This window comes from Dendrobates tinctorius, unplaced genomic scaffold (genome assembly GCF_039654945.1).
Source record: "Dendrobates tinctorius isolate UK_male_01 unplaced genomic scaffold, ASM3965494v1 ptg000070l, whole genome shotgun sequence".
Taxonomy (NCBI): domain Eukaryota; kingdom Metazoa; phylum Chordata; class Amphibia; order Anura; family Dendrobatidae; genus Dendrobates; species Dendrobates tinctorius.
The window spans coordinates 71,170,317-71,194,026 of NW_027361738.1; the positions used below are offsets into that span (position 1 = coordinate 71,170,317).

The 23,710-nt window shown below is 48.5% G+C and overlaps 1 protein-coding gene across 4 annotated transcripts in view; it reads left to right on the top strand.

Annotated features, from left to right (window-relative positions):
• Window positions 1-23,710, top strand: part of NSUN6 (NOP2/Sun RNA methyltransferase 6) — a 41,042-nt gene that overhangs the window by 13,613 nt on the left and 3,719 nt on the right. For 2 of the 4 annotated variants that reach the window (XR_012233449.1, XR_012233448.1), the window contains exons 8-11: window positions 3,222-3,341; window positions 16,982-17,126; window positions 21,001-21,146; window positions 23,120-23,267. Coding sequence is in view for 2 of the 4 variants with exons in the window: in XM_073581850.1 (XP_073437951.1) it covers window positions 3,222-3,341; window positions 16,982-17,126; window positions 21,001-21,146; window positions 23,142-23,267 (537 nt within the window). In the remaining 2 variants the exon portion in view is untranslated. The remainder of the gene's footprint in view (window positions 1-3,221; window positions 3,342-16,981; window positions 17,127-21,000; window positions 21,147-23,119; window positions 23,268-23,710) is intronic. The other 2 variants (XM_073581850.1, XM_073581849.1) reach the window with 1 other exon arrangement.

Below are 23,710 nucleotides of genomic sequence, written 5' to 3' on the forward strand. Positions count from 1 at the left end.
TCAAGGAAATAGTGTTTTTTCTCTCCTTCAAGCAGGAGTCATAATACGGGTTCCCGAAAACGAGAGATTCCGAGGACTCTACTACAACCTATTCGTGGTTCCCAAAAAGGGAGGCAGCGTTCGGCCAATTCCTGGACCTAACGCAACTCAAAATGTTTGTAAGAGTTCGGCAGTTTCGCATGGAGTCCCTTCGATCCATCATTGCGGCTATGGAACAGGGAGAATATCTCGCCTCCATAGACATACAAGAGACATACCTGCACATCCCTATTGCGCCTGCTCATCAAAGATCTCTCAGGTTCACAATAGGGCAGAATCAGTACCAGTTCGTGGCTTTGCCTTTCGGATTAGCCACGGCTCCCAGAACATTCACCAAGGTTATGGCAGCCACCATGGATGTCCTACACTCCAGAGGCATAGTGGTCCTCCCTTGTCTGGATGATCTACTCATCAAGGCACCTACTGTCAAAGACTGCGAAGAAAACGTCTCGATCACGATCAACACACTAACTCGTCTAGGCTGGCTAGTCAACTTTAAGAAGTCGTCAACTACTCCCGAGTCAGTCACTGATCTTCCTAGGGATCCTATTCGATACCTCCAGGGGTCTGGTACACCTTCCCAAGGACAAGGTACAAGCTATCCGCGGTGCAGTTCACATGTTAATCCACATACCTTGCCGATCTCTTCGGTTTGCCAGGAGACTCCTTAACAGGATGGCAGCAGCAATGGAGGTGGTACCATTTGCCCAGTTCCACCTCAGACCTCTTCAACTAGCCATTCTCAGATCCTGGGACAGGAACCCTTTCTCCCTCGAATGGGAGTTCCGACTGACGGAGTCAACCAGGAAATAACTGTACTGGGGTTCAAACCACCCGTACTGGCCAAAGGAAAATTCTTTCTTCCCAGTCGATGGAAAGTCCTGACCACCGATGCGAGTCTAACAGGATGGGGTGCAGTGCACCTACTTCACAGGGCACGTGGTCTCCAATAGAAGCGACCATGCCCATCAACATTCTGGAGATACGAGCTATCTTCCTGGCGCTAAAAGTTTTTTGCCATCTGCTGAAGGCCTCTCACATCAGAGTGCAGTCAAACAATGCCACGGCAGTGGCATATGTGAACCACCAAGGTGGGACTCGCAGTGCCCAGGCAATGAGAGATGTGGCGCGTCTCCTTCGCTGGACAGAAAACAAGAAATCAGTACTCTCAGTGGTCCACAGTCCGGGTGTGGACAACTGGGAAGCCGACTACCTCATCAGACAGGAAATGAACTCGGGGGAGTGGTCTCTCCATCCCAAAATCTTTCGTCGGATCTGTTATCGCTGGGGGACTCCGGACGTGGACCTAATCGCATCTCATCTCAATGCCAAGGTCTCCATTTTCATAGCAAGGACACGCGGTCCGAGTTTGCTCGGGGCGGATGCCCTGGTTCAGGACTGGACTCAGTTCCAGCTTCTGTACATTTTCCCACCTCTTCCCCTGATGGCCAGAGTCATGAGGGAGATCAAACAGGAAGGAGTTCCGACCATCCTAATTGCGCCGGACTGGCCCAGACGTACATGGTACGCCGACATCCTTCAGCATTACAGCAGACACCCCTTGGCGTCTTCCAGACTGTCCCGATCCCCTGTCTCACGGCCTGTTCTACCACCAGAATTTAGGGACTCTCACTTTGACGGCGTGGTCCTTGAAACCTGGGTCTTAACCCAGGCAGGGTTTGCTCCAGACGTCATTAGAACCATGATCAGAGCACGGAAACCAGCTTCCGCCAAAGTTTATTATCGTACCTGGAAAACGTATTTTACTTGGTGCGACTCTCGCGGGCGAATTCCGTTCCCTTACTCTCTTCCGAAAGTTCGTGGTTTCCTTCAATCAGGTCTGGACGCCGGCCTATCCTTAGGATCGCTTAAGGGTCAGGTGTCAGCGCTTTCAGTGCTCTTTCAGAAGCGTATTGCTAACAAACCACAAGTCAGGACGTTTCTTCAGGGAGTCTCCAGACTGGTCCCTCCTTACAGACGTCCACTGGATACGTGGGACCTTAATTTGGTCCTAACTGCTCTACAGGCACCTCCTTTTCAACCTCTTAAGGAAGTTCCACTTCGAGTTTTATCACAAAAGGTGGTCTTCCTCGTGGCAATCACCTCGCTACGCAGGGTGTCTGAGCTGTCGGCGCTCTCCTGCAAACAGCTTTTCCTATTCTTCCACCAGGACAAGGTGGTTCTCCGTACAGTTCCATCCTTCCTTCCAAAGGTTGTGTCTGATTTCCACCTCAATGAGGGCATCTCATTACCGACCCTTTGCCCTGCTCCGGTTCATAGAGTGGAAAGGGCCCTGCATACGCTTGACCTTGCCAGGGCATTGCGTATGTGTGTGTCTAGGACTCCACCCTTCCGGAAGTCTGATTCCTTTTTTTCCTTATTCCAGAAGGCATTCGCAGGGGTTTACCGGCTTCAAAAGCTACCCTTGCCAGGTGGATCAGGTCCACCATCCATGACGCCTACCGCCTAAACAATTCTCCTATTCCGGCGGTATCACGGCACATTCCACACGGGCGGTAGGAGCCTCCTGGGCCAATTCGACTCCAGGCTTCAGCACAACACATGTGTAAAGCGGCCACTTGGACTAGCTTACACATGTTTACAAAACAATACAGTGTGCATACTCAGTCCTCAGTGGAAGCGAGTCTGGGTAGAAGGGTACTGCAGGCGGCAGTGTCCCAAGTCTAGGGACCTGTCGGCACAATATTCGTCCATTGCTTCCCACCCAGGGACTGCTTTGGGACGTCCCAAGGTCTTGTGTCCCCCAATGAGGCCACAGAGTAAAGGAGATTTTTGTGTACTCACCGTAAAATCTCTTTCTCTTAGCCTCTAATTGGGGGACACAGCTCCCACCCTGTTGCCCTTGCGGGCTGTTATTATGTTGGGTACTCATATTGTTCCTTCAGCTGTACATAGTAGCCTTTGTTTATAGGCTTGGTTATGTTGGATTTGTTATCTCCTCCTACTGCTTGGGTACAAAAACTGAGGTAAGGCGGATGCCGCCCAGGGGTGTATACTGTGGAGGAGGAGCCAGAGCCAAATCTTTTTCAGATTAAGCATAGTGTCGCCTCCTAGTGGACGGAAAGCATAACACCCAAGGTCTTGTGTCCCCCAATTAGAGGCTAAGAGAAAGAGATTTTACGGTGAGTACACAAAAATCTCCTTTTTTCATGTATTGATAGAATTTACCGTCAGCTGTGGCCAGCCATGTTTTGGATCCCCAACCTGGTGAACGGGTGTTGGATATGTGCGCCGCTCCTGGAGGAAAGACCACTCACATCGCCACTCTCATGAATGACCAGGTAATCCGAACTGTACAATTGGGTTATTAGATATTAATCACTGTAGGACTCACTGTGACTCCTGACCTGTCTGCTGTAGTAAATACTTCTATTCCCCCTAATGTAGTGATTGTGGATCATTCTTCTCAGAACTCCGCATTCTGCAGATCCTTCTTTATTCCTTATAGAACTGTTTATGAAAACGAACAGCTGACCGTTACCAGACTCTATACTAAGGGGGTGTGTCCCCGCATAGTCTGCTATTGGCCACTCTGATTGGACAGTGTTGGACTGTGTAGGGACACACCCACCAGCAGGTAACACCCACGAGGAACAACAGAACGGACACAACCAGTAACAGATTATCCAGAATGCAAGTAATTACTAAAACGCAAACAACTGGATACCAGAAGACAGATGCTCTTTACTCCCTTCCAGTTTGAGCAATTTTTTGCTTTTTTAAGCCATTTTCTCCAGGAGCCCAAACTTTTATCTATCTGTCTATTTACACACACACACACACAAACACACATATATCCACCATTGAGGAAAGAAAACTGTAGCACTCACCAATCCAAGTGAAAAAGTCCGCTTTTATTAGCAATCCATATTAAAACTGGATTAAAACAGATGGGGGTTGTGCTCACCAACCAACACCGTGCAGGACGCTTGGCATTTGCCACAGAACACCAGGATTGGCAAATTCGCCACTTGTGCCCTGTGCTCTTCACAGATGAAAGCCGGTTCACACCGAGCACAAGTGACAGACGTGACAGAGTCTGGAGATGCCGTGGAGAGCGATCTGCTGCCTGCGACATCCTTCAGCATGACCATTTTGGCAGTGGGTCAGTAATGGTGTGGGCATTTCTTTGGCGGGCCGCACGGTGTTGGGCTGTGAGCACAACCCCCATCTGTGGACGTCGGGCACTCAGACCATCCTCATGGAGTCGGTTTCTAACCGTTTGTGCAGACTAGGGTGACCGGATCTCATATGGGGGGGAAAAAATGTCAGAATCTTGTTCGTCTGGACCCCACAAAACGATTCCCCTTTCCAGATATTGAGAGAGCCAAAATTTGAGCTCAATCAAACGACGTTAACCCGTGCCGCTCGTCGCTCAAAGTTTGAAAAAATCCAAATTGAGGTATTTTAAGATTTAGGTATTTTGCATAGTCTGTTAGACTATAAAGAATGTGACAACAACATTGCAGAAATAGCCCTGACCAAATTTTCAAACCATTTGTGGTATTTGAATGCAGAGTTGGTGGGATTATCGTTTTTTGATCCCACCATTACAGACAATGAAAAGTTGTTAATGGCTAATAAATTGCTCAGTAGCACAGATAAACCATCAGAGCACGCTAACCTACATGAGTTGATAATTTTACATAGTTATCTAATCTATTCTAGAGCTTTTGTTAAAGTAGTTTTTGAAACGTCAGAATATAATGCTCGGCATTTGCTTACAACTTGCAGGACATATTGCTTTTGTTCTTCATCTTTTGTCAGAAGGTCGTTAAAGTCTGTTACTTCCTACCTCTTTTAATTTTTCTTTCCTAACTTTTGGATTTACAACCCTAGCGTGCTCTGATGGTTCATCTGTGCTACTGAGCAATTTATTAGCCATTAACAACTTTTCATTGTCTGTAATGGTGGGATCAAAAAACGATAATCCCACCAACTCTGCATTCAAATACCACAAATGGTTCGAAAATTTGGTCAGGGCTATTTCTGCAATGTTGTTGTCACATTCTTTATAGTCTAACAGACTATGCAAAATACCTAAATCTTAAAATACCTCAATTTGGATTTTTTCAAACTTTGAGCGACGAGCGGCACGGGTTAACGTCGTTTGATCGAGCTCAAATTTTGGCTATCTCAATATCTGGAAAGGGGAATCGTTTTGTGGGGTCCAGACGGACAAAATTCAGACATCGATTTTTTGCGGTCACCCTAGTGCAGACACATGCACATTTGTGGTCTGCTGGAGGTCATTTTGCAGGGCTCTGGGGCAGTGCTCCTCCTGTTCCTCCTTGCACAAAGGCTGAGGTAGCGGTCATGCTGCGGGGTTGTTGCCCTCCTACTGCCCTCTTCTTTTTCTACTTTCTTTTGTCTCCTTAGAGGACTTGAACCTGTAATCTTTTGATCGCTTGTTGTGTACAATGCAGTTCGACCACTGCGCCTCCTCGATTCTGTTGTCAATCGATGTCAGCATACAAGTGGTTAAACAGCGCTGATCTTCCCTAGCCCATCCGCTGCTTACAGGCAGGTGCAGACTGTACAGCACAGCTGGGACCCGCCACCTAAGGAACAGGCTCAGCGCCTGAGCCGACGCAATACACTGAAAATGTCAATTTGTTTTGTGTCGGGAATAGGTTAAAACTATGACAAATAGAAGAAATACACAAAAAATAAAATCTAAAATTATCCCGGCTCTTCCTCCTCTTAGCTTTCTTCTTTCCTTAAAGCCTATTTTTCATTTCAATTAATTCTGAAATAAATTTTTAAAAATCTTATGCGTCCCAGGAAATCCATCCACTCCCCCGTTCTCACCCCCGTTTTCACTGTCCTGCATGTGTTTGTAAGACATCTGGCTGCAGAAGGATCCTCACCCCTTTCTTCTTTATTAGGAACCTCCCCTTGGCCAAGCCCCACCTCCAACAGTTTCTCATACAAAAATTGAACGGCTCAGTCCGAGATTAACCCCTTTGTTCCCTGCAGGATGTTTTCATTTCAGATAGGGCAAATAAACAGGAGGTGTCACTGGGGGGGTGTTACCTCGGGCCATTCCCTAATATACCGTAACCCTATTGGTCCTCTGGGAGCGACTCCTATAATGGCATCTGCTCTCCCAGCGCCACCGGTAGAGCCGTGTCCTCACAGCGCAGTTATGCCGCAATTTCCCCTATCAGAACCCAATATCCGTATAGTACGGGAGATGTCATGTGTTCTCTGTTTTACACACACAGAAATCCGGGAGAATGTTCCCAGGCTAATGTAGTAATTTGTCTAAATCTACCTCCGTTTCTCCCCGCGATCCCTGCGGTTTGGAAAAGCTGCTCGCTAAGTAATTAGCCGAGTTTATTTGTGATGATTAAATCCTTATGAAAAACAGCAATTAACATTTTCCCGGATAGCACAGCGTGGCTGCATTGTTCTGCCGTATTCACTTCATCCACGTGGCGTTTCCTCGGCTGGGGCCGGTAATGAGGTAAATGTACGGTATCCGTCGTCTGGGGTGAGACCGTTAACCATTCGCAGACAGGATCTGGTTTATGGGTTCACTTTTTTTTTATTCTAACATCTAATGCTATATTCACATGTTGTATTTTTGCTTTTTTTTTTGGCGGGAAAACCCTGCTCTCTTGCTGTGTCTGTCTGTGTGTGTGTGTTGCTTGCTTTTTCTCCTATGCCTCATTGGGGGACACAGAGACAGTGGGTGTTATGCTGCTTGCCACTAGGAGGACACTAAGTAAACCAGAAACAATTTGAATTTGAATAGCGCCGCCTGCGCTATTATCGCTGCCCCCTCGCCCTGGCGCCTCTCATCCCTGACGAGACGCGCAATTATAATCTCGGGGGCCATGTCTTTTTACCTCAGCCTGTTCTGGAAGCTGTGAGGCGAGCATTCTGCCGGATACCGGGTGACACCGCAGGGCCACCGCTATTCCTCCCGGGGGACACAGCATAGGACCGGGTAAGCTGCATCTGCCCTTAGATTAAAGCTTAACCCCTTCCCGGCACGTTCCCTGCAGCTGCAGCAGACTCTGCCGTTAACCCTTTCAGGAGCGCTATGTCTCAATCTAAGGAGGCTAAACGGGCGGCTAAAAAGCACACTGCGTTTTTTACCGTGTGTACCACTTGCAAGTCTGCCCTACCCAGTTCACAAACTAATCCGTTATGCACGGACTGCGACCCGGCCTGCGCTCCAACGCCCCTCACCGCTGCTGACGGGCCTCCTGCGTTTAGTACCCCTGAGTGGGCTGCTTCCCTGTCACGGTCGGTGGAGTCTCTGACCCAGGCTATATTCTCCCTCCGGGAGGACTATTTAAGCCAGAAGGCGTCCTTTCCCCCCAAGGAAGGCTCTGGCGTCAGCCGGGAACCGTCCACCAGCAGGGGCCGTACTCGGTCAAGGGATGGTCAGGTCTCTAGAAATCGGACCCATGACGCGTCCCCTAGTCCCGTTCGCGCCTCTACATCTGCGATTCCTGCCTCTCGCTCTCCCTCTCCTGGAGTTCTCAGCGAGCACGACTCTGAATTCGAATCTGACACGTCAGCCCCTCAGAATCCCCCAACTGATCAGGAGTCGCTTGATTCTCTTATAGAATCAGTCAACAGGATTCTGAAGTTGGATGAGGATAATGTTCCCGCTCCAGCACATCCTATCTCTCTTAAGAAAGCCAAGCGTGAGCGCAGGTTATTTACCAGCCATCCGGACTTTAAGGAAATTGTCCAGAAACATAGAGATCGTCCGCATAAGCGGTTCCAGGGCTAAAGTACTCAGGCTAAATAAATACCCTTTTGATCCAGACCTAATGAAGGATTGGTTACAGTCCCCCCGGTGGACCCGCCTGTATCGCGTCTTGCTTCAAAAACGCTCCTATCCGTTTCTGAGGGTTCCTCAATCAGAAACCCCTCCGATCGTCAGATTGACTACCTTGCCCGTTCAGTTTTTGAAGCCTCAGGAGCAGCGCTTTTTCCATCTTTCGCGGCAATTTGGGTCACTAAGACAATGGCTGCTTGGGCAGAAGTCCTGATTACTTCCTTCCAAGGCACAAATCTTCCTCCGGAGGCAACCACGGTCGCCAGACAGATAATTCACGCAGCAGACTTTGTAATGGATGCCTCTTTTGATGCCGCCAATTGTGCTGCCCAAACTGCCGCTAATGCGATCTCCATTAGAAGAGCCCTATGGCTCCGCGACTGGCGAGCGGATGCCACATCTAAAAGATCGTTTACTTCTCTCCCCTTTCAAACGGGTCGTCTTTTTGGAGAGAAACTGGATCAGCTCATTTCTGATGCTACCGGAGGGAAAAGTAAATTCCTTCCTCAACAAAAGGCTGTTCTGCCGTTTCGCAACCAACAGCCGAAGCGCTTTCAATCTTTTCGCAACAACTCCGGTTGGTCCTCCTCTACCTTCTCTTCCGGAACAGGTCCGTCTCCGTGCAGAGACAGAGGCTCCCAGGTCTCATACAGACCTAACCGCTCTTGGAAACCCAGGCCTAGGGCTTCTGGATCCAGGGGAGCCAGATCTCCTAGATCTACCCAATGACTTGTTGCGGTATCCGGCGGACGCCGACAGAGTAGGCGGTCGCCTACTTTCCTTCAGCCACACCTGGCTCGCGGTCGTTCACGACAAGTGGGTCAGGGAGCTGGTGTCCTCCGGATACAAGATAGAGTTTTACTCTCCCCCCAGGGGAAAGACAAGAACCTTCCTTCGGGCTGTTCAGGCTCTCTTAAAGGGCGGAGTCATGATTCCAGTCCCTCATCACAAAAGTATCAGAGGATTTTATTCAAACCTTTTTGTGGTTCCAAAGAAGGACGGGACAATGCGACCCATTTTGGATCTCAAACTGTTAAATCAGTTTGTCACGGTTCGGCGATTCCGAATGGAATCTCTCCGATCAGTTGTTGCTTCCATGAAAAAGGGAGAGTTCCTAGCATCCTTCGACATCAAGGATGCTTACCTTCACATCCCGATCTGCCCATCTCACCAGCAGTTCCTGCTTTTTGCAATTCACGATGAACACTTCCAGTTCGTTGCCTTTCCCTTCGGACTCGCCATTGCCCTCAGGGTCTTTACCAAGGTCATAGCGGCTGTCATGGCCATTCTCCACTCTCGGGGTTACCGTATCTGGACGACCTGCTCATCAAGGGCCCGTCCCTTCCAGCCTGCGAGGAATCCATGGAGATAACAGTAAATACACTTTCGCGCCTGGGGTGGAAGATAAACTTCGCAAAGTCTTCCCCTAAACCGGCTCAGCAGATTTCCTTTTTAGGAATGATCTTAGACACTTCCCGCGGGTTGGTCATTCTCCCTCCAGAAAAGACGCAAGACTTAAAACAGGCAGTGCGGACCCTTTCCCGCTTCTCAGTCCATTCATTTCAGCATGAGAGTTCTCGGAAAGATGGTGGCTGCGATGGAAGCAGTTCCATTTGCGCAGTTCCATCTCCGTCCCTTACAACATGCATTGCTGTTAGCTTGGGACAAGAACCCGTTCTCCCTGGACCGTCGGATCCTTCTGTCCCTGCGGGTCAGGCAAGTCCTCATGTGGTGGACTCTGAGGTCCTCCCTGAATCAAGGGAGGTCTTTTCTCCCAGTAAGATGGTTGGTAGTAACCACCGACGCAAGTCTTCTCGGCTGGGGTGCGGTCTTTCGTCACAGGGTCGTTGGTCGACCTAAGAGTCACGTCTCCCCATCAACATTTTGGAGATCAGATTTGCTCTACGGAGTTTCCACCATCTCCTCGCAGGTCACCCCATCAGTATCCAATCCGACAACGCCATGGCTGTAGCGTGTATCAACCGCCAGGGAGGTACCCGGAGCAGGATGGCCATGCATGAAGTGAGTCACATCCTCCATTGGGCCGAGACCAACCATTCATCCATCTCAGCAATCCACATCCCGGGCGTAGAAAATTGGGCAGCAGATTTCCTCAGTCGCCAAGGCATTGCCTCGGAAGAGTGGTCTCTTCATCCGTAAGTCTTTCAGCAGATTGTTGTCGTTGGGGGACTCCGGATGTGGACCTCATGGCCTCAAGACTAAACAACAAGGTTTCTCGGTTCATTGCCCGATCGCGCGATCCATGCGCCATCGGAGCGGACGCCCTAGTTCTGCCATGGCACCGGTTCCAGCTCCCGTACATCTTTTCCCCACTTCCATTGCTTCCGAGGGTGAAGATCAGAGCGGAGGGTGTACCAGTGATCCTAGTTGCGCCAGATTGGCCGCGCCGAGCTTGGTATTCAGAACTAATACAACTAGTCGCCGACGTCCTCTGGCGACTTCCAGATCGCACGGATCTGCTTTCTCAGGGCCCGATTTACCACCAGAACTCCGGGGCCCTGTCTTTGATGGCGTGGCCGTTGAATCCTGGATTTTAGCACAGGCTAGGTTCTCTCACGACGTGATATCCACCATGATTAGTGCTAGGAAGCCTGTGTCCAGGCGTATCTATCACCGCACCTGGAAAATCTTTTCATGGTGCAAGGATCATGGTCGATCCCCTCTGGTGTTCTCCATTCTGGCCATATTGGAGTTCCTTCAATCTGGATTAAACTCAGGACTCGCGCTTACCTCTCTCAAGGGCCAAATTTCAGCCTTGTCCGTGCATTTCCAACGCAAAATTGCCACCAAACCTCAGGTCAAGACGTTCATTCAAGGAGTTTCCCATGTGGCACCTCCTTATAGAAAGCCATTGGAATCATGGAACCTTAACCTGGTTCTCGGGGCCTTACAAGAGGTCCCTTTCGTACCTCTGCAGGACTTGTCATTGACCGTCCTCTCTTGGAAGGTGGTCTTTCTAGTGGCAATTACGTCAATCAGACGAGTTTCAGAATTGGCACCCCTGTCCTGCCGCTCTCCGTTCCTGAATTTTCATCATGACAAGGTAGTTCTCAGGACGTCCCCGTCCTTCCTGCCCAAGGTCGTCTCCTCTTTCTATCTCAACGAGGAAATTGTTTTGCCTTCCTTTTGTCCGGCGCCAGTCCATCGCATTGAGAAGGCCCTCCACACCCTGGATGTGGTTAGGGCGCTGAGACGGTACATCTCGCGGACGGCTCCCTTCCGCAGGTCAGATGCCCTGTTCATACTTCCAGAGGGGCATAGGAAGGGTCTAGCCGCTTCAAAGGCAACGCTAGCCAGGTGGATTCGGTCAGCGATTAATAATAATAATAATAATAATCTTTATATAGCGCCAACATATTCCGCAGCGCTTTACAGTTTAACAGTTTCAGAACACAAGTCATAAGTAACAACGCTAACAATACAATAATTAAAGCAAAATAAGACGAAATAAGACGACCCTGCTCGTGAGAGCTTACAATCTACAATGAGGTGAGGGAGATACAGAGTACAGGTGTGTATTTACAATGGTGTATTTACAATGAAGGTCCAGCCATCTTGCGGGAGTGAAGGATGGATGGAGATAGTGAATGGGCTACACACGCACACTTACACAGAGAATGACTTTGATTATTGAATGTGATAGGCCGCTCTGAACAGGTGTGTTTTGAGGGAGCGCCTAAAACTATGCAAATTGTGGATAGTCCTGATTTCTTGGGGTAGAGCATTCCAGAGGATAGGAGCAGCACGGGAGAAGTCTTGGAGTCGGGAGTGGGAGGTACGGATTAGTGCAGAGGTTAGTCGAAAGTCGTTTGCAGAGCGCAGCGATCGGCTAGGCCGATAGACAGAAATGAGAGAAGAGATGTAAGGGGGTGCCGCACTGTGGAGAGCTTTGTGGGTGAGAACAAGTACTTTGAATTGGATCCTATAATGAATGGGCAGCCAATGTAAGGACTGGCGAAGAGCGGATGCGTCCGAGTACCGATTACCCAGATGGACGATCCTGGCCGCTGCATTAAGTATGGACTGGAGAGGGGATAGTCGAGTGACGGGGAGGCCAATTAATAGAGCGTTGCAGTAATCCAGGCGAGAGTGGATCAATGCAACAGTGAGGGTTTTTGTTGTTTCCATAGTGAGAAAAGGGCGGATTCTAGAGATGTTCTTTAGGTGTAAGTGGCAAGAGCGGGCAAGGGATTGTATATGGGATGTGAAGGAGAGATTGGTGTCAAACATAACACCCAGACAGCGCACCTGCTGCCGGGGTGTTATTGTGGTACCACCCACGGAGAGGGAAATGTCAGATTTAGGGAGGTTAGTAGACGGCGGGAGCAGAAGAAGTTCAGTTTTGGAGAGGTTGAGTTTCAGATAGAGAGCGGACATGATATTGGAGACTGCGGACAGACAGTCACTGGCGTTCTGTAGTACAGCGGGGGTAAGGTCGGGGGAAGAGGTGTATAGTTGTGTGTCATCAGCATAAAGATGGTACTGAAAGCCAAATCTGCTGATGGTCTGTCCAATTGGGGCCGTGTAGAGAGAGAAAAGAAGGGGGCCAAGGACTGAGCCCTGAGGTACCCCGACAGCAAGAGGAAGAGGAGATGACGTGGAGCCAGAGAACAAAACACTGAAGGAGCGGTCAGAGAGATAGGAAGAGAACCAGGAGAGTGCAGTGTCCTTAATGCCTAGTGACTGGAGCCTAGAGAGTAGGAGATGGTGGTCGACAGTATCGAAAGCTGCAGATAGGTCAAGAAGAATGAGCAAAGAGTGGTCACCGTTACATTTTGCTGTCAGAAGGTCATTGGTCACTTTGATGAGTGCAGTTTCAGTCGAATGTAGGGGGCGGAAGCCGGACTGTGAAGGGTCTAGAAGGGAGTGAATGGAGAGGTAACGGGTAAGGCGGGAGTAAACTAGGCGTTCCAAAAGTTTAGAGATGAAGGGGAGATTGGAGACTGGTCTGTAGTTGTTTGTGCAGGATGGGTCGAGAGCAGGTTTCTTTAGTAATGGAGTAACGATGGCGTGTTTGAAGGAGGATGGGAAAATGCCTGAGGAGAGGGAGAGATTAAAGATTGTAGTTAGGTGGGTTGTGACGACTGGAGAGAGAGAGACTGGAGGAGATGTGAGGGAATGGGGTCGGTAGTGCATGTAGTCGGACGAGAAGAAGAGAGGAGTCTGGAGACTTCTTCTTCTGTGATGGGATCAAATGTGGAGAGTGAGCCAGGGGAGATGTAGGAAGGGATGGGAGTCACAGCACTTGGTGGTTGGGAGCAGATTTCTTGACGGATATTATCTATTTTTTCTGTAAAGTGGGAGGCCAGGTCATCAGCACAAATGTCTGTGATAGGGGCTTGTGCTTTTGGCCTGAGGAGGGAGTGAAAAGTGTCAAAAAGTTTCTTGGGGTTGTTGGCTAGTGAGGAGATCAGGGTGGTGAAGTAGGTCTGTTTGGCGAGGTGAAGGGCAGCGTTATAGGTTCTTAACATAAATTTGAAGTGGATGAAGTCTTCTGGTGTGCGGGTTTTTCTCCATAGGCGTTCAGCACTCCTGGAGCATCGCTGGAGAAGTTGAGTTTGCGATGTGAGCCAGGGCTGTTTTACTCTGTGTTTGGAGGTTCTGAGGGTGAGGGGAGCTACTTGGTCAAGGGTGCTTCTAAGAGTGTCATTGTAGTGATGAACAGCCAGATTAGGACAGGAAAGAGAGGAGATTGGGGACAGAGATGAGTGTAGGGAATCTGAAAGTGTCTGAGGGTTAATAGCTTGTAGATTTCTGACTGTGTGGTAGGTAGGAATGAGCTGGGGTGGGCGAGGATTTGTGAGCGTGAAGGAGAGAATGTTGTGGTCAGAGAGTGGAAGCGGTGAGTTGTTTAGGTGGGAGATTGAACAGAGCCGGCAGAAGACCAGATCAAGGGTGTTACCGTCCTTATGTGTCTCAGAGGTTGAAAGCTGTGAGTGACCTAGAGAGGTGGTTAGTGATAGAAGCTGGGATGCAGATGTGGAATTAGGGCTGTTAATGGGGATGTTGAAGTCTCCCAGGATGAGGGTTGGTAGTTCTGAGGACATGAAGTGTGGCAGCCAGGCTGAAAAGTGGTCAAGGAAGTGGGTGGGTGAGCCTGGGGGGCCGGTATATGATCGCTACTCTGAGGGAGAGGGGACGAAAGAGCCTGATGGTGAGGACCCAAAAGAAGGGAATAAGAGTGATGGGACTGGGGGGATGACCTGGAAAGTGTATTGTGGGGACAGAAGTATGCCAACTCCACCACCAGGTCTGTTTGTGGGTCTCGGGGAGTGAGAGAATTGTAAGCCACCGTAGGAAATGGCAGCAGGAGAGACAGTGTCAGAATCCTGAATCCAGGTTTCAGTGAGGGCCAACAGATTAAGAGAGTTGTTCAGAAAGTAGTTGTGTAGGAAAGGAAGCTTGTTACAAGCAGACCGTGGATTCCAGAGGGCACAATTAAAAGATTAAGATGAGGGAGTGCAAGTAATGTTAATCAGATTATTGTGGTTTCGATATGAGGTAGGGTAGGGGTTGAGGTTGGGGGATGGTGGACCAGGGTTGGGGGAGATGTCCCCTGAAATCAGTAGGAGAAGGAAGATAAAGAGCCAATAGTTGTTGGAATTGTAAGTAGTTTTTTTCTGCGATGTGTTTGGGCAAGATGGGCTGAGGTTTCTCAGGAAGGTGAGGAGTGTGTGGGAGCTGTACATGGGAGAGGGAAGTATAGAGGGGCTAATGTGTATGAGTCGTGATGGAGGGGGATAGGGTGATGAATGTGGATGGCAAGGGAGCACAGGAGGATAAAAATAAAGCACATGGTTAAAGGGGAGAGCAAAGTGTGGGTTACCTGACTCCTGCCCTGACTAACTGCCATGTATAACTGCCGTTTTGCTGGATGCTTATCTTCTGTGATGCTTTGCTTATGGGATGCTTGCGTGCTTCAGGAACTCCTACCGTGTCAGGAACGCGCCTGTCCCAGCGGAGATTAAGGCGCACTCTACCCAGTCAGTGGGCGCCTCTTGGGCCATTCGGCACCAGGCCTCGGCAGAACAGGTCTGCAAGGCTGCGACTTGGTCCAGTCTGCATACTTTTACAAAACATTACCAAATTCATTCTCAGGCCTCTGCGGATGCAGCTCTTGGCAGACGCATCCTGCAATCGGCAGTACCTCAGTGTTGACTCAGTGGTACATGGGGTATTAGCAGATGTATGCTCCCCACCTAGGGACTGATTTAGGATGTCCCACTGTCTCTGTGTCCCCCAATGAGGCATAGGAGAAATAGGGATTTTTGTGTACTCACCGTAAAATTTCTCCGAGCCATTCATTGGGGGACACAGCACCCGCCCTGTTTAGCCTACTGGCTCATTTGTAGCATTCTTAGGTTTTGACATAGTTATAGTTATTGTTGACTGTTTAAGATCCTACTGTTTTTTTCACTGAACTGGAGATATCTCATCCAGCGAGAGGGTGTATACTGCAGGGGAGGAGTTAACTTTGTTTCTGGTTTACTTAGTGTCCTCCTAGTGGCAAGCAGCATAACACCCACTGTCTCTGTGTCCCCCAATGAATGGCTCAGAGAAAAGGATTTTACGGTGAGTACACAAAAATCCCTATTTTTTTTTTTTTCCCTGTGTGGATTATATGTGTAATTTGTCTACTACACATGTTTAATAAAGCTAGTTTTACAAAAAGCGCTGCCAAAACACACGGTTGCCTATTTTGCCGCATTTTCCACTATAGCATTGCTTTCTCTAGGTAAGAAAAAAAAAAAACCCTGCGAAAAAAGCTAAAAGAATTGACATGCCGCAGATTGAAGGAAAAAAAAAAGCTGCAATTTTTCCAATTCGGTCAAAAAAAAAAAAAAATGTGCCTGAGATATCTGAAATACTCCAACTTTTGGGAACTGCGATAAAAATACAACGTGTGAACATAGCCTAAGACTCGCTTTGAAACTTAACCCCATAAGGACTCGTATGGTTTTCACTTTTGAGGATTTTTTGTTTGTGTGTTTTTTCCTCCCCTTTTTCCAAGAGAATCATTTTTTTTTTCTTTTAAGGTTTTTTTTTTTCAAAGCGAGTTTTAGTTTTGAAAAGACTCCATTTATTTTACCATATAATGAACTGAAAAGTGTGGGGGGTCAAAAATAAACCAAGATAACAAGTGCTGCGACATTATGTGAAAAAAATCATAAAAATGCCGTTCCACCAATTATTTATTTATTTTTTTAAAGTTAGTTTTCTCAATTTTTTTCGTCACAGGGGCTTTGAGTGTTTGTGTTTATTGATCCCATTTTGGGTTACAGGCAACTTTTCGACTTGGATTTTTTTTTTAGAGAAAAAATGGCAATTCTGGTATTTTTATTTATTTATTTTTTTCTATTTTCCTCTACTGCCTTTAGCTTATGGGATAAATTTTTATATTTTGATCAGACTTTTAAAGACGCAGCAGTAATTAATTTTTTATTTTTTTTAGGATCATATAAATTTATGTGCCGAGGTCCAACATTCATTGTTTGAACGCCGTAAACCCCAAACCCTCCAAAAAATGGTTTTATAACCATTTCCCCACAAGTGGATTTTATTTTATGTTTTTCATTACATTGTACGGAATAAAAAAAGATGCTGTTATTCAACACTGCAACTTGTTCCCTAGAAGAAAAAACTGACCTCATACAACCATGTTGATGAGAAAAATAAAAAAAAAAAATAGATCTGACTCTTGGAAAAAGGGGAGGAAAAAAATGGAAAAATTGGCTAGTGATGAATCCCCAGGAAATCTACCTAGAAGAAAGAGAGGAGGGGGATGCGGCTGCAGTTTCTGTGTGTGCACAAGCTGTACAGTTATTAGTTTCACACTTTCAAATTTTTTTTTTTTTTTATTTTTTTTTAGCAAAAATGTCACTTTAATCTTTTGGAGGGGGTTTGACGCCACAAAAAAACTCTGTTAAAAAAAAACCAAAAACCGCCTGTCTGCATAGATCAGAACAACAAGAAAAAAGCTTGTATAAAGTACATAAAAATCCTTCCAGGTTTTTTTCACAAGCAAAACATTAAAAAAATGCATAAAAAAAAAAAATCCAAAGCTTTAAGAAAATGTAGAGACGACTGTTTATTTGTTAGGGAGAAGTTATCGCAATGGAGAAAATAGCCAAGAAAGTGGAGAAAATAAAGCAAAATGCATCTATCCTAAAGCTCCGCAGCATCCGAACATATTGTTTCAATAGCACCAAGGCCGTGACACAGGACACAAGGGACCAGGCTGAAGGTAAGCCGAGACTTGGGTAAATATTAGGACGTCTTGCCAATATGGCCGCCTTCTTCACCTCCTAGCTGTGATTTTGGGTTTCCGTGCTCACCTTCTCCTCATCGGGCAGGTTCTTCCTCTACTCCGGTTGTCTGCTTTCGTCAGGTCCTCAGTGAAATGCTCACAACATGGTCTTGTTCTGTTGGGACCCCTAGGAATGAGCTGTAATGTGTGAGGGAAACTGTCAGCAAGTTGTTGAACATGTTGTCCACCACTGGACCATCCCCAGAATAATCAGTTCAGGACTAAACCAGTGTCTACTCGCCTCCCGCACTTGTTGTGCCGTTTCAAGCAATGTCAGTGGTGCTGTTCCCGGAGGCTGACATGACTTGCTGCGTCACGTTTCGCCTGTACCGATGAGCACCGCTTCAACATTTTTGTCAGAGCGGACGTCCGTCCTGATGGAATATCGTTGAGCTGCGGCCATTTATTGGATGCAGCCGCAACGTGACACAACAAGTCACACTCCAGGAACACGGACACCGTTAGATCAGTGGCGCTGCGGGAGGGGAGTATCCGAGGTGTCTCTTTTACACTGTGTTCCAAATTATTATGCAAAAAATATTTCCTCATATTTTCTCTAAATTCCCTCTATGAATTGCAGTCATTGTTATTTTCCGGTCAACTACTATTCTAGTATAATTGCAATGTTTTTGAACAAACTGCCTATGAAAACTGTATATTTTTAAAAATAAGAAACACTCAAAATGCATGTTCCAAATTATTCTGCACAGCAGAGTTTTCAACCTTTTTATTTTGAACAAAAAAATGGTCAATTGTGAAGTTATAAGCATTATCAGCTTATTACAAAATGAAATCAAACAGTTTTCAACTCAAAACTTTATTCTAGGTGATGTTACATTTGCACATAGGACCCCTTGTTGGAAAGTAGCTTCTGAACTCTCTCGTCCATTGAATTTGTCAGTTTTTGGATGGTTTGTGCTTCCATTGTTTTGCATGTGGACAGAATACCCTCCCAGAGCTGTTGCTTAGATGTGACCTGCCTCCCGCCATCATAGACACTCCTTTTGATGATGCTCCAGAGGTTCTCAATGGGGTTGAGTTCAGGGGAAGATGGTGGCCACCAGAGGTCGCGCTACATATTTTTCAGAGGAGTAAAAATACTCCTCCCAATATTTTTGAGGAGTATTTTTCACCACGGAGGAGTACGCAATTTGTATGAATTAAAATTGATGCTACACACGCTGAGATGCACAGAGAGAGCGCGCCGCGATGACATCAGTCGCGCGGGTCACGTGTCCGTACGGCCGCTGCTACACGCTACCACCCGCTGAGAGACAAGCACAGAGGGCGCGCCACGATGATGTGAGTCGCTCCACAACATCTGATACTGCCCTTTCCCCAGCTCCGTCCAACTCGCTGCCACTGTAGCTTAGAACGATGCGTCCCGTGGACGTATCGTACTAATCTGAAGGCGTTTTTTCGCCTGCTTGTGTGTCATAGACGCCCAGACAGGCGTTAATGCGACCTCTGGTGATATGGGCACTGTATGTCACACTACACAGTGGGCACTCTCTGTGGTATAGTGATATGGGCACTGTACGTCACACTACACAGTGGGCACTGTCTGTGGCATAGTGTTATAGATAGGCAGGGCAGTACATCGGGAAGGCACTGTATGGCAGGCCCTGCTTCTGGGGCACTGTGTGGGCGTGGTGAGGTCACTGATACCCATGAGCGGTGTCCGTAGGTTGCTATGACATTGCTCCTGTCCCCCCTTTCCCTTGGTGTAGGTGGTCTCCTCCCCGTCACACCTGTGATGTACACATAGCTACAGCTGCTCTGATCGCTGATCGGAGACGTGACACTGACAGCACCACTGCCGGACACCCCGCCTCCATCCGAACTGCTTCCGGTCCTCTCACAGTGAGGGGAGCAGGCAGCACGGAGGCCTGTGGCCGGTCACCGCGGCCCGCACTCCATTACAGCCGACAGGAGCATGGACGAGCAGCACACAGCCCTCCCCACAGTCCCCGAGGGCTGAGGACCCGGCACTCACCGCCCACCCGGTACATATTCGCTGCCATCTTTCGCTCTCCCGCGCACAATAACTCGGGGCGCCGAGTGTGTTTCCGGTGCCCGTGGTGGGGGCGGGGATACTTCCGGTAAGAAGAAGAAAGAGAGGGAAGGACTGAGCGCAAGTGCAGCTGCAATGTAGACGGCCTGTCACTGAGCGCAAGTGAAGCTCTGATACTGCCCTTTCCCCAGCTCCGTCCAACTCGCTGCCACTGTAGGTTAGAACGATGCATCCCGTGGACGTATCGTGCTAATCTGAAGGCGTTTTTTCGCCAGCCTGTGTGTCATAGACGCCCAGACAGGCGTTAATGCGACCTCTGGTGGCCACACCATAAGTTTGTCCTCTTTTATGCCCATAGCAGCCAGAGATGCAGATGTGTTATTTGCAGCATGAGACGGTGCATTATCATGCATGGAAATGATCTTGCTGCGGAAAGCACGGTTCTTCCTCTTGAACCATGGCAGGAAGTGCTGTTTTAGAAACTCCACATAGATTATGGAGTTCATCTTTACCCCTTCAGGGATCCTGAAGGGGCCGACAATCTCTCTCCCCATGATTCCAGCCAAAAACATTACTCCACCTCCTCCTTGTTGGCGCCTTAGCCGTGTTTTCATGGGGTGTCCATCAACCAGCCATCCTCCACTCCATCCATCTGGACCATCGAGCATTGCACGGCACTCATCGGTGAACAAAACAGTTTGGAAGTCAGTCTTCATGTATCGTTTGGCCCACTGGAGCCGTTTCTGCTTGTGTGCAGTGGATAGAGGTGGTCGACAGGATGGCTCACGCACAGCTGCAAACCTCTGAAGGACCCTGCATCTTGTTGTTCGGGGGACGTTGGAGGCACTAGCAGCTTCAAAAACTTGTCTGCTGCTATGACAAGGCATTTTTGCAGCTGCTCTTTTAACCTGACGCAATTGCCTGTTGGAAAGAGTCCTCAATTTTTCCCTATCAGCACGCACACGTGTGTGCTGGGAATCAGCTACATACTTCTTGATTGTGCGATGATCACGATGAAGTGTCTTGGCAATGTTGATTGTAGTCATGCCTTGACCTAAATACTCCACAATTTGTTGCTTCTCAGCAGCCGACACATCCTTTTTCTTTCCCATTTTGGCATAAAATGTAGGCTGCTTAATAATGTGGAACAGCCTTCTTAAGTAGTCTTGCCTTTATTTGGACACACCTGCCAAACTAATTGGCACAGGTATCTGCAATTGCTTTCAGTGATATAAAGAGCCCTGACACACATCACCATCAATGAGTTTAAATGACAAACAAAAAAATTCTAACCTTATCACTCCTAAACTCTTTTTGCATTTAATTTGGAACACAGTTTATAAGGGGTCCTGAATTGGAGATCTCCAGTTGTGGACAACCTCTTTAATTTCCCCCAGTGCTCCTCTAAGTGTAAATTTTGCATTGCACCATTTCTGTTGAAGTAATTTGCGGTCCATGCAATGCCAAGACGTGCCGGGGTCTCTTGGTAGCCATTCTTTGTACTGTCTAATAGTCCATGATCCCGAACAAGAGACTCGCTCCTCAATATTCTGTAGTAGGATGGATGAAGGTGGGTTTTCCGACCTAGGGCACGTTGACGTTACGTGTTTGAAGGACAGCTCCGCTAACTCATCGTCGGACATGGAAGCAGAATTCAGTACCCCAAGCTTAGATCTGGGGGCCGTATAATGGGCTCTATGGGCCAATTGCTTAAGACCTCCAGAGGTCCTAAATGAGCATTAAATAATCCACGCCCATTCTATTACTCCTGTTGTATTTGTGTTCTACCATGTGCAGGTCCTCCATTCCCTCCCGAGTCCTTTGATCGTGTACTCTTAGACGCCCCATGTAGTGGAATGGGACAAAGACCTATTATGGCCGGTGCTTTATCACTGAAGGAACTGACGTCTTACCAGCCTCTACAGCGTAAACTCTTCAGCGCGGTGAGTCCCCATAAATGTCCCCTCTATGACAATGGTGTCCTCTGCGCACGTCTCCAGCGGCCGGTCCGTATCTTGTGTACCTATCATCTCTGGTGCCCATGTGCTTCAAATGACCGCGCTCTCTCCCGACTCCCCCATACATTCATATTACATGCCCATGTTTTCCGGGATGAGCTCTTCATATCTCCTGGGGCATCCAAAGGATCGGGCTGTGCTAATTCAACACTCCTAACTCTTCTCTCCCCCAAAAACATGTGTCGGGGACCTTGAGAATGTTGATCTAGAATTTGCTGAATTTTTTTTTTTTTCCATCTTGAATCACTCTTAAAGGAATCCTCCAGGCATATCCTATTGATTACAGAGCTTTATGATTAGGTCATCATATCTGATATCATCATATCTGACATCTGAGATCTGACATCATATCTGATCAGTGGGGTCCGACCCCCAGCAGCCCCACAAATCAGCTCAGTGACTTTGAATGGAGCAGAACTCTGTTTAATGATTACATCCAACTGCCGGTGGCGCTTATAAAAATCTGATCAGCGGAGAATTAATGATCAATATAAATCGCCGGGGAATCCTTCTGTGTAGGATATAATGGGAAGGAAATCGCTCATAGGGTCGTAACATCGCGAGATGGCAAAATGAGAGTTTTATAAAGTGTGCGCTCACCTAACAGCGTGGCGGGTGTGACGCCTATAGAAAGCGATGGGAGATCCAGCTGCTGCCGCCGATCCTCCTCTCGTGTGCGTGTATTGAGTAGGTATTCCAGTGTAGGCAGGACACTCCGGGCTGCGCTGCTGGTGTACAATGATGCGAGGCACAAAGGTCCACGCAAGAAACCTTTATTGTCACTTATCAAACTACACGTTTTGGCACTGAACCGGTGTCTTCATCAGGCTGTATCACAGGGGAAAACAGAGACTAATATACATAAAGAAAACAGGAAAAGGAAATGCTTTCCTGAAACGTGCAGCTTTATACATCACATTAATGGTTTAGTGCAGAGACCTTGGTCCCTTGCATCATCCTACAACGGCAAAACTGCCGAAACCTTCTGCCTCCATTGAAAATCCTAGTCCGAGAACCATTTTAACCTTTGACTAGTCAGCCTCTAGCGCCGGAGGGAAGATGCCGCCTACCTCCCTGGCGCCGGAGGGAAGATACCGCCCACCCCCTGGTGACGGATGGAAGATTCCGCCCACCCCCTGGCGCCAGAGGGAAGATGCCGCCCACCCCCTGGCGCCGGAGGGAAGATGCCGCCCACCCCCTGGCGCCGGAGGAAAGATGCCGCCCACCCCCTGGCGCCGGAGGGAAGATGCCGCCCACCTCCTGGTGCCGGAGGGAAGATGCCGCCCACCCCCTGGCGCCGGAGGGAAGATGCCGCCCACCCCCTGGCGCCGGAGGGAAGATGCCGCCCACCCCCTGGCGCCGGAGGGAAGATGCCGCTTACCCCCTGGCGCCGGAGGGAAGATGCCGCTTACCCCCTGGCGCCGGAGGGAAGATGCCGCTTACCCCCTGGCGCCGGAGGGAAGATGCCGCTTACCCCCTGGCGCCGGAGGGAAGATGCCGCTTACCCCCTGGCGCCGGAGGGAAGATGCCGCTTACCCCCTGGCGCCGGAGGGAAGATGCCGCCCACCCCCTGGCGCCGGAGGGAAGATGCCGCCTACCCCCTGGTGCCGGAGGAAAGATGCAGCCCACCCCCTGGCGCCGGAGGGAAGATGTCGTCTACACCCTGGTGCCAGAGGGAAGATGCTGCCCACCCTGGCGCCAGAGGGAAGATGCCGCCCACCCTGGCGCCGGAGGGAAGAGGAGTGAGAGTTGCAGCTTGTAAGCGGCACTTCCCATCGGCTCCTGTAGGGGGCGTCCTAAAGGATTGTCAAAGAATTTTTAATGTACAGTAATATAATATGAGGAAGTAAATGTATCTTGGTGATTTCTTTTTTTTTTTTTTCTCTGTTTCACTTTAGTTAATTGGCTGTTTGTTTCCAGGCGGTGTCATTATTAAAGCCGGGGGGCACACTGGTGTACAGCACATGTACCATAACTTTATCTGAAAATGAGGAACAAGTGGCCTGGGCCCTGAAGACATTTCCCTGCCTCCAGCTTCAAGCGCAGGTAACAAAACATTCATTGTACGGAGAAGAAAATCCGTTTTATTCCGACATGTTTACAGGAAAATCTCCAGAAGGCGCCGACGCTCCTGATTTATAATATTAATGGAATCTGCAAAAAAAGGCTCCATGAGCAAGAACCCTGCAGAGGCCGCTGGCTCTTGCAATCACGGTATGTCTGGCAAGTAAAGTTTTTGGTAAGAATGGATTAAAAATAAATGTAGCAATGCTAACCTCAGTGATCCTCCGCCACTCCCGTTTCATTGCTGTGTGGATTCCTGCTTGTTCTTGACACAGAGACACATGACCACTGCAGCTAATGACTGGCTGCAGCAGTGACTGTCTACACCCAGTAATTGGCTGCAGCAGTCACATATCCATTGTTAGGACATCAGTGGTGAAACAGGAAGGACAGACCGCCGGGGGGTCCGGCAACGGTGGATCATT